Consider the following 12,036-nt stretch of genomic DNA (forward strand, 5'->3'; position numbering starts at 1 on the left):
TTCACAAACTTCGTCTTTTTGATATTGAGAGACGAGTCCGTACTCCCTACTACACCTTACTATTTTACTCATGAGTCTTTGCAGGTCTTGTAAACTATCGGATATTATTACTGTATCATCTGCATATCTGATGTTGTTAACTAAGACTCCATTTACTCTTATGCCGACTGTTTCATCTTCCATAGTTTCTCGCATTACCTCTTCAGAATAAGCGTTAAATAATAAAGGTGATAGTATGCAGCCTTGCCTGACTCCTCTCTTTATTTCCATTTTTTCAGATGTTTCTTTTTCAATTCTTACGCGATGCTTATCGTAATCGTGGACGTCCTCCAACAAGATGGTCGGACGACATCAGGCGCATCCAGCACAACTGGATTCAGGGTGCTCAAGATCGGGCGCAATGAAATTATTTACGGGAGCCCTGTGTTCAGCAGTGGACTCAAAGCGGCTAATGATGGTTACTTGTTCTAGTGTTTTATGTAATTACTAAAGGCCGGATTATCTGTATGAAAATGTATAAAAATATGTACATATATAATGTAAAGATTTTTTTAAATATATGTTAAGGATTCGTCGAAAATATGTATTAAATAAATTAAAGCAATAATTATATAATTGGTATAATTATCCTAATAATATATAATGAGTTAATTAATATAAAATTGATATAATTATCCTTATAATATAAGGAGTTAAAAACAAACAACATTAATACTCAGCAACTTTATTTTTACATATTATACCATATATTTTAATTATTGATATTGTAAAAGGAATTTACAACTAAATATTTTTCAAAATTTTCTAGGGTAAAGGTTTGTCTTTTATCAGAAAACATATGTTTATATAAAGAGAAGCTTCGCTCCACATCTACTGAGGTAATAGGGGCATATTTTAATTTTGGCAACAGGTTTCCATCAATACACGTTTCTGTATCAAAGTTGCCTCTAAAAATGGATGACACATTCTGGATAATTTTGAAACCTTCATTATTTTCTAAAACCTGCTTAAGCTTCCCCAAAAGTTTTGTACCCATGTCGCCTTTTACTTTTTGGCATTCCATCTGAAAATTTTCAATTAGTTCCACAGAATCAACTAGAAGTTGCGACTTCTTTTCTAGTAACGTAATTGTTTCCGGGATAAAACTATAATTCGTTTTAATAAATATCAGACTTTTATGCACCTCCTTATTATATATCTAAAACTGCTTTTGATGACAGCTTGTGAAGAGTCTGATATGTCGTTTATTACGTCCTTAATTCTATCATAATTTTCAGCGTAAAAAATAGCTGCACTTAGCCAAGTCCCCCATCGAGTTAATACAGGTTGGGGAGGTAGCGGTACGTCACGAAGCCTCTCTTTATATATTTGAACTCGCAAAGAAACCTTAAGGAACACCTTCTTTACATTGCTAATTAATTCGTTCACAAGAGGAAATTGAGTTCTGATAATCTCTGCAACTCTGTTAACTCCATGAGCTAAACAAGTAATATGAAAAAGATTCTGATAAAATATTTTTAAATTTTGCACCACCTTAACCATATATGGGGCAGCATCCAATAAGAAAATCACAAATTTATTTAATGGAATGGCACCTGGCAAAAAGAAGTTTGTCAAAGTGTCTTGAATGAATCGTGTAACGGTCAAATTGTTGGTTTTTTTAAGTTGTTTTGAAGATATTAAATCTGAGTTTCCTGGACCATGTTCCTCTAGTGCGCCAATTAGCAAATGAACAATATATCTTCCACGGGCGTCTGTAGTTTCGTCCACAATAACCTAAAAGTAATTATCACGTATGAATTCCCGTATTTGGATCATTGTTGATTTATATATAGAGTCGACACTTGATTTCCTCAACGTGGATTCATCCGCGATATTAAACTTGCAATATTTTTCCAAAAATGATCTTAGATTAGGTAACGCTATTCAATTTTTTTAATGGAATGTTAGAAGCAACCATTGCCTTGCACAGATCTTCATTAAATTGTGTTTTATCGTTGCTTAATGAACCCGAATTAAAACACTTTTTCGATGATTGTTGACTTTTCCCCATTTCTAATCCTTTTTGTATTTGCAGTATATTTGGCTGTTTTGACATGCTGATGCACGTGAAATTTTGTATCGACGTTAATCTGAAGCAAGGAGAAATTGAATAAATATTTAGAGTGATGTATGTTTAATAAATACGCGAATTAAAAATAAACGAAATGCAAACTTTTGTTTCATTAAAAGTTACTTACAATTTTTGGAACATGCCGTGCAGAACACATTTTCACCTTCCATTTGAAGTTCTGCGTACGATTCCAAAGCACATTAAATTTCACTTTCGGCATTTTCTTAACAATTTATTAAACACGTTTACACCCAACTAAAAGCAGCGCTGAACTGAAGTCCAAGAAAGCTATACTGATTCGTTCCTGGCCTGGTTAATGCCAGGCCCCACGGTCAAGTCGGTCAAGTCAATTTGCGGAGATTAAGAATTGTTAAGATCTCAGGTAAATAGTACCTAGAAACTTTGATTAAAAACTTCCCAGCTAATGCTAGAAATAAACGGACAAGCCCTGCATAATTACATCTTAAGGTTTTCGGGATTTCCATTACAGAGTAAAGTGACGAAAATATGTAAATATATGTATTTACCACTTAAATATGCACTTTTTTCATAAAATCTATAAATATGTAATATATGTAAAAATATGTAACTTACATATAATCCGCGGCCTAGTAATTATGTATCATTTTGTATTAATATCTGATACGCTACTGTCCTCTCTGACATTACAGAAACATTTTAAATTTTTGTTATCGCGATACAGATACCGGAAGCCATTTGGAACGAAACACGGGGGACAATCACCCCCCACGGTCTCCCGTTACGGCAGGAACCGCTGCCAGGCTCTGCAAACGGCGTTTTAATTATGCAAATATTAAATTTGCGCCTTTTCAAAGTGTACATTTTGTCATTAACCGTGCAATACAAACTATCCAGAGAGTATAATTTGACAACGAAAGCGGGAACGCTGGCTACGATTTAAAATGAAACTGCTATTTTGCACCGAAAAAAGTAGGTTTATATTATATTTCCTGGAAAATATCTCTACCTCTGTGAATAGTGGAGACGTCAGTGTAACCTGATAACGGCTAAAATACAGTAAGAGCTTCCTCAGGATGTACATGTACAGCATAGAAATGGTGGTTAATTTGGTCTATTATCTAAGTAGGTTAAGACCATAATAGGAAACTTGCTGACGCTGTAGTAAGTTATGATCAACTCAGAACTTAGCGCAGAGTTATCGAAAAAAAATTGTAATTATACCAGTATAATAAACTCTCTTTACATCAACTTCTAACCTTCGTCTTTCTATCCTTAGTCACACACAGTTTTCATTTCTTCGTCTCACGTGACCAAAAAGTTTCAACTTTCAAAGTTGGCTTTCACCTTTCTCTTTGTGAAGACAGAGAAATCGACTCAACCAACCACATGCTTCGTAGAATAGTCATATAATGCTTTGAGGTATCTCTCTAAATTTCATCCATCGCCAGAATTTAGTATACAACATGTCAATGTAAGACTTTTAGTCGACATTTTAAGGGTTTTAACCCATGATACTATGACAGGAAGATATTCACACTTGCAATTCTAAATTCAATCGACTGGCGCATGACGTCACTGCGAGACTAAACCAGGGAACTTGTGTGTAACTTATTTTGAGGATGAATCATATGGCAACGCTGTTTCATTACTATAAATGAATAACTTGAAACTTGAACTGTTCACGGTGAGTGGCCCTTGATGCCATATGTTGCACTAAGAATTCATAACTAGTTACTTTATGTGAATACGTGGTTTGAAAATGCATAATTAATTTGTAAAATTAATTATAGAAATATATGAATCTACGATTTGATTGTGTACATTACAAACAAAATAAATAAAGATATAAGACATAAATTAAATATTATACAAAGCCGGTAAAACGTAAATAATTTGAAAAGTAAACGAAAAGCGTGTCATACTTCAGACTTTATGAATATTATTTATTATTATTTATTTATTTATGATATTATTTGACAATTTTTATGATTTTTCTCTTGCGGATCTTATAATTATCTTTAATATTTTTATTTAGCATCCTTATTTTAAAATACATTTTACATATAAAAAAAAAAGTAATTTTACGTCGTCACTGAGATTTACTTGTTTTGCGGCTTCTAATAGGTTTTTCAGATAATGTTTACTAATTTTTAATGTACTGCGACTATAAGTACGAAAACTATGTTCCAGTTCACTACATTTAGTTACAAATTCCAGGGTTGGTTTTAGTAAACCACCCTCAGAAACGTGGTTTACCCAAGTAAACGATTTATCGTTAGCATCCGGAATCCCATCGTCTTAACGTTCCTACAGCTGGAAGGGGGTAGCCTCTTTTTCTTACTAAACGATAGGACCTTGCCCCTGCAGCGTGCAAAGAAATTGCTGAAGCAATATCTTCAATTGACCACTTAATTTGTTTTTTAGTTTTTAATTTTTCTACGTAACTGCCCTTTAGTAAAAATTCTTTCAAGAATTACGTTTTTCCTCCTTCTGCCTTCTCTCTACTAAGAAGTTCCTAAAAATTTTTATTTTCAGTTTGCAAATTCTTTATTTGTTCCATGGTTTTTTGACTATGTCGTTTTCACTGAAATTATATAATTTTTAAGTAGATCATAACAAATATGTATTATGTAAATTTGTAGATTTTAAAAATAGGTACAATTTGAGTAGCGATATCCTTATATTTTGTGTTGCAAGTTTCTTCTACTGCTTGTTTTGCAATCTGATCCAACACATTTGACATTTCAGGTTGTAGTTCATTTGTGTTTTCTCTGTAATAAAAGTTAAATATATAAAGAACACATTTCATTACCATATTCGTAGTAAAAAATACATCCAAAATGAGTTATTTATGGAGCTATCAAGAATAAAGTGTTACTTCGAATTCAGAGTTCTATTAAAATGGCCATTAGTATCTATAGAAACATTTTGTCTGTCGTTAAATTGTATATAAATTCAAAATACATGTTTTTTTAATACATTTCTTATCTCTATTCTTCTTTTGCCTGTATTTTCAATCGATGTTTTAGCACTTGGGGTCTTTATTAAATGAAGAGAAGGTATTGCATCATTTCTTAACTTTCACTTGTTTGTCAGGTAATCCTAATAGTTTTTCGTTTAAACAATAGTCAGCTTCTGTAAAATGTTTTGAGCATATTATTATTCTCGCGGTACCTACATTAAATTTGTCTCGCTGAAAACACTTGGAGACCCACACTTTACGTATGTGTTTGTCTCTAGGAAACACGAAAAAACGACACTTCGAAAAAGTTTTTTTTTTATTGTTATTGTTTAAACAACCCACCACTGCACAATACATGGTAAACAAAAATTAGTCTTATTTATAAAGTAGGTACAGATAGCCGAGAGCAACTTGCGTTCGATAAACAAATTAGGTGATATTAACACAGTAAACTGAACGTTTTCACCACAAAATTTATATAACTATATAATATAAAAGTTTTTACTACATAAACAAATAAACAAAAATCTCATTCAATACGTTTTGAAGCAACACGTGAGAGATAACTATTGTATTAACACGAATGAACATGAACACAAATAAAGAATTCAACTTGGCGCTAGGAAAGTTGTCTCTGGTTTACGTCATAGTGAGCGATAGGGATGCAAGACTATCATGCGCGTTGATTTATCTTCTTATCATAGTATCATGGTTTTAACCCATGTATTTTTGGTGGCTTAGCATGTAGAGCATGCAAAGAACACTAATGATGCTCTCTTTAGAGCGAAAACTTTCTGTTTTTTAATGTAGCCCTTTATTGGGGTTTTCAAATAAATATACACCTTTTACACAGAAGATTTTTTTCTTCAATTTTTGACACTTGAGGCTCTCCGGAAATAGAAACTTTACATATTTATTGTTTCCTATTTAATCGATAATAAATCATACTTTTTGAATTCCGCGCAACTGAATAATAAATAAAGCATTGGTCACTTTAAATATTAATGGATCTCATTACCCTTAGAAATAATCAATAACCTTATAAACCTACTAGACCTGGATCCCGCGTACCAAAAAAAAGTTTATTAATAGTAAACTGAAAATTTGTTAATAGCCTAACTGTGTCTAGTCGGACGAACATTGATGTACGGGAACACTGGAGCATGGAAAGTTTTAATTGTGGAACAGGTTACAGGTTTCGAAGGTCAGACTACTAAAACGTCCCATGTATTTTGTCGGAAAGAATTTCCAACTGAATTGTTACCCTTTTATTAAACTCTCATGCAAAAATCAGACTGCTATTTACCACCAACATAATTCCTGTCATTTGACATGTTCTACGTGTCGGACTTATTAAAATGCCCAACATATTTGTCGGACAAACATTTTTTCATATATTATACAGGGTGGTTCATCTTATTCGCCTCGGTGTCTGTACGGAAAACCACTTAATATTTAAAAAAAAAAAATCTTCACAGAAATATACAGGGCCATTAATACTACAATCTAAAAATAATGTGAATTATACAGGGTGCTCCAAAAAAGAGTGGTATATCAAAGTTATATTTTTTCTTATGGAGTGCCCTATATTTGATAACATTGAGATTGTTCTATTAATAAATTCAAGCTGTAATAACTTACTTATTTTAAATGGAACACCCTGTATCTTACTAGTCTATCGCGTAGAAAATTTATTTAGCTTTCAATTCTTATTAGGGTTTCCTATACCTATCTCCCTTCATTTTTTAAATATTTAAAGATTTCCTAATTTGTAAGCTTTAAAAATTAGAATTAAGTACCTATGTCGTGGTTATGTACAACACATTACCAATACCGGCAATATACTTAGACAAGATACTGTCATTGATAAAATTTTCATTGTTATCATGTAATCATACAGAGTGTTGTATTATTTTAGTTGATTTTGGCCTACATGTGACATTGAGTAATATGTTTATATTAAACGGCGTACCCTATATTAGATGCCGTATTCTGGAAGATATTTAAGTTATATTTCATTCCGTATAAGTATTTTACATATCTTAAACCGACGATTATTAAGTAAATTTAAGAACACCACTTTTTGTTTGAATCTTTGAATCGCAATTACAGACAATTAAAAAATGCAATGGCTACTATGACGAAAACGAGCCTATTGTACAAAAATATGTAAAAATGGGTATTTACAGAATAACATGGGAATTTATATTTACAGAATAACATGTGTATTGAGAATTTAAATATCTTCCATTATAAAGAATAGAATATCGAGTATGTCATTTAAAATAAGAACACTATGTGTGATTAAATGATAAAAATGTGAATTTTATTAACGAAAGTATCTTGACTAAGATATTTAAGTATATTGCCGGTGTTGGTGATGTGTTGTACATAACAACGACATAGGTACTTAATTCTAATTCTTAAAGCTTACAAATTAGGAAATCTTTAAATATTTGAAAAATGAAGGGAGATAGGTATAGGAAACCCTAATAAGAATTGAAAGCTAAGTAAATTTTCTACGCGATAGACTAGTAAGATACAGGGTGTTCCATTTAAAATAAGTAAGTTATTACAGCTTGAATTTGTTAATAGAACAATCTAATATTTTGACCACCCTGTAAAAAGATAGGTATAGGAAACCCAATATAAATTGAAAGCTAAGTAAATTTTATACGCGATAGACTAGTAAGATACAGGGTGTTCCATTTAAAATAAGTAAGTTACTACAGCTTGAATTTTTTAATAGAATAATCTCATATTTTGACCACACTGTAAGAAATTTTGTTGCAGTAAGCATCTGTTTAAGTATGCTAAATAGTTTATTATTAAGCATTCTGTTAAGAATTTGTTACTGATTCTTAGATTCGTAGATATTTATTTTTTTCTAAAACCTTACATTTTCATAAAAATCCAAGTAAATCAAAACACCGTGTATTTAGGTATAGGGAACCCTTATGAAAGTATAGCTTGTTTTTTAAGGTCAATTCAGTAATGTCATCAGAGTTAGGGCATTCCATAAGAAAAAATATAACTTTGATATACCACTCTTTTTTGGAGCACCCTGTATAATTCGCATTATTTTTAGATTGTAGTATTAAAGGCCCTGTATATTTCTGTGAAGAAATTTTTTTTAAATATCAAGTGGTTTTCCGTACAGAGACCGAGGCGAATAAAAAGAACCACCCTGTATAAAGTTTGCTAGTGAATAAACTTAAAAACAACCTGCTAGTTTTCACAATCATAAACTTGTCAGGATGGCAAGTTTATCACGTACCACAATTAACGATTCCCCTGTTCCAGTGTTCCCATACATCAACGTTTGTCCGACTAGATACCGTTAAGCTATTAACAAATTTTCAGCTTGCTAATAATAAACTTTTTTTTGGTACGCGGGATCCAGGCCTATACATATATCTATAAATAACCTCTGTAACGCATTGTTTTTTATTTTCAGGAATATCCCAGTTGGCCCAATGCGGACAACTAGGAGAATTACCGGAACTTCCAGCACCGGATGAGCAACGTCTTCAGAGAGCGGCGCTAGTTCTTCAACAGAGATTAGTTCTTCGACAGTGGCTTTACAAATACAACTTGCATTCTTACTACCCTAAGTTGCTGCCTGTAGAAGTAACCTCTCTGGAAGACGTTTATTGGTTGGAAGATAACAAGGCTAAACAGGTTAGTTTATTATTAATTTATTTTTGCTCTAAACTTCGTTTTTAAACTAGCAGGAATAATGCACATTTGTAATTGGTCCATAAATTATTAAATTTTGGCACTATTGGCATTTATGAAATTTTGACACTATTGAGATTTAAAGTTAATAGAATTATTAAGTTATACAGGGTGAGTCATGAGGAATTGTACATACTTCTACATCGTATAGAGGCCCCTATGGGGAATAACAAATGACCATTAAAAAGTGCCTGCTCCCATTGTTTAATAATATACAGGGCGAGTTTTGGCAAAATGCAAGCATCTAAGATACATTTTGATATTCAAGTGGAATTAGGTCGCGCAGCTTCGTCAAAAACAGCAGACTACCGAGAGGCGAGGCGAAAGTGACGAATGCCAGCGAAGCTCGCGCAAACATAAATAGAGATACATGTGGGAAGACCTCTACAATGGAGTATTTGTCTTCTCCATTACAACGAACTGCCATTCCGCCACCTTTTCCAACACTTAGATGGAAATACAACAGACACTATAGGATATCCGGACCGATTGGAAAGGTCCTACCTGATTGTGAAAGACTACCAGTTGTTGTTGATTTTAATCGTTGGCATCGCTGAGCTCTGCAATAATGTGGTTCTAATATAGCCGTCTCTGGAACTGTGTCCACACACTTTACTTGAAGCTACGGTCACTAGCTTAACGCATCTTTCAACTGCCTGTGTATGGCATGGCAAAGTATCTATACTCATAACAGGCTTGAAGTCATTGCTCACATACTGTTTTATCTCTTCATTAGTCAATGTTCTTAGCAGTAGAGGGGAGTCAGTGTACTGGTGTTCCATTTGATAATTTCGTAATACTATTTAGCTTCAAAGCTTTAGTTTGGTGGTTTAAGGATTCTGATAGAGTCACTTTCAGATATTGCTTGCTTTTCCTTCATGATACGCCTAAAGCCCAGCTCTCGGATATGGTTTCTGTCATCAGTTAACATAGCCAAAAGTAAATTTTCGGGATGGGCAAAGTAAGCATTCCGTTGTAAAACGGAATCAACAACTTGAAGAAGCTCTACTGGTAAGTACCTTGAATATTTAATGATTTTGTAATCATGTCTAGGCCCATCTGTGAATTTGTGGTTTATTTTTGTGGCAAACCACATAGGCATATTTGAGACATTTGAGAATGAATGTGACAATCTCTCTCAGATTTTCAGAAGGGTTGGACACACTGATATAGAAACGCAAAACTCGGTTTGCAGTAGTAAGCCATTTTGAATGTGACGTGGGGATAGGATCACGTACCAACTACAAAGTCTTCTGAACAATGTCCTGACTTGATGACTTCTGATATCTCAAGCAAGTATAATTATTGGTGCTTAAGAGTTGACAAGCTTAAGAATACGCTTGTCAACTTTTGGAATCTCACAATCAATAGGATTAAAATCAATAAGTGGTAGTGGTAGTCTTTCACAATCAGGTAGGGCCTTTCCAATTGGTCCGGAATATCCTATTGGGCCTGTTGTATTTTCATCTAAGTGTTGGGAAAGGTGGTGAAATGGCAGTTAGTTGTAATGGAAAAGAGAAATACTCCATTGTAGAGGTATTCCCACATGTATCTTTATTTGTGGCAGAGCGCGCTTCGCTGGCATTCGTCACTTTCGCCTCGTCTCTCGGTAGTCTGCTGTTTTTGACGAAGCTGCGCGACCGAATTTCACTTGAACATCAAAATTTATCTTTTATGCTTGGATTTTAAATATATTATCGTAATTAAATTAAACTATACCATCTCTAAAAGTCGTATGATTAAATTGTACCAAACAGTCAAACTTTGAAATTTTGCAAAAACTACTAATTTTACTCATTTTGTATTATGTTGCGCGACCGGAAGATATGAAACAAATGTATAAGTGCATTTATATTGATTTTACATACTTTTAGTAGTTAATTCATGGTATAGGAACGCAATTAAAACCATCTGGCATGTTAAAAAAATATATGAAAAATTCAGGTTTTTCACAATTTTTGCTAAGTTCGATGGATGGCATTGCGCGACCGGAAGACAAATTAATAAAAAAATAATAATTAGTGCTTTTTTCAAGTCTATACCAATGGCAACTTTTGCGCACTATAGCGATCTGAAATATAAAAAAAAGTTTTTTTCGAACCACCCTAATGCAGACTCACTTGAATTATTTTAATTTATTGTTAAATCGAAGCTGGAAGATACTCTGCCCAATATTTTAATAATGTTCCGAATATTTTTCACAGTTGCTATAAACAATGACAGCTGTGAGATGAGTTTTCAAAATTGAAATTGATTAAGAATTACCTATTTAATGAGACAATGAGTACTCTAAGACTAACTAATTTGGCTATTTTGTCTATTGAACAAGAAGTGTGTGATCCGATAGACATTGACGGTGCAATATTGACGATAGACTTTGCTCTTAAAAAAAGTAGACGTATAAATTTTTAATTGAAGATGGAGGTTTTGTTTTTAATTCTAACAAATACTCTTATTACTTTCAACAAAAATTAAAATATAACATTATTGTATCGTTCTACTTCTAATTAAAAATTGATTTTATTTAATTTTGTCGATCGTCAAGGTGTAGGTACCTAATCTTAAGTAATAGGTACCTAAGTTATATCAGTGTATCTATTTGGTTAAAGTAAAAGAATTTTTGTATTAATAAACGTGATTGTAAAACTTTTTTATTTAATCCAACATGTATAACGCAAAATAATGATGACTGTTCTCGCCGAAAAGTTCTCTATAATTAATGTATGTAATGTATAGTATACAATAAATTAAAATACCTAAATAAGAGGGTGGCAAAACTGTCTTCCGCCCCGGGCGGCCGACACCCACGCTACGCCACTGGGCCGACATGGTCAACCAAAAAAGAAGAGGAATCTGGTGATTTTTCTATAAAAGTGACATTCTTTTAGTGACATTATTGAGTGTGAATCTGTCTTTTGAGTTTACTTCTCCTAGTTTAAAAACAGTGTATAGTAATATTTGAACATATGAAGTGTATTCAATAAAAAAACTTTTAAGAGAATATCTTCCAGAAAGTGTTCTTAGTTTTATTAAATATTGGCTATTATGTCACAAACTTCGACTTATAAATACCCCACCCAACTTATAGTGCTTATAGTGTTTTCGCAGTCGCCACGGAGTAATAAAAGAGAAGCAGGCAGTTTCAGGTGTGGGTGTCTATACAGGGTGTCCCGAAAAGATTGGTCATAAATTATACCACAGATTCTGGGGTCAAAAATAGGTTGATTGAACCTAACTTACC

The 12,036-nt window shown here is 33.0% G+C and overlaps 1 protein-coding gene across 3 annotated transcripts in view; it reads left to right on the top strand.

Annotated features, from left to right (window-relative positions):
- LOC114326580 (apoptosis-resistant E3 ubiquitin protein ligase 1) overlaps positions 1 to 12,036 on the top strand; it is a 293,562-nt gene that overhangs the window by 179,516 nt on the left and 102,010 nt on the right. For all 3 annotated transcript variants that reach the window (XM_028274984.2, XM_028274991.2, XM_050646470.1), the window contains one exon: positions 8,515 to 8,738. In XM_028274984.2, coding sequence (XP_028130785.1) covers positions 8,515 to 8,738 — 224 coding nt within the window. The remainder of the gene's footprint in view (positions 1 to 8,514; positions 8,739 to 12,036) is intronic.

This window comes from Diabrotica virgifera, chromosome 3, assembly GCF_917563875.1.
Source record: "Diabrotica virgifera virgifera chromosome 3, PGI_DIABVI_V3a".
Lineage (NCBI taxonomy): Eukaryota > Metazoa > Arthropoda > Insecta > Coleoptera > Chrysomelidae > Diabrotica > Diabrotica virgifera.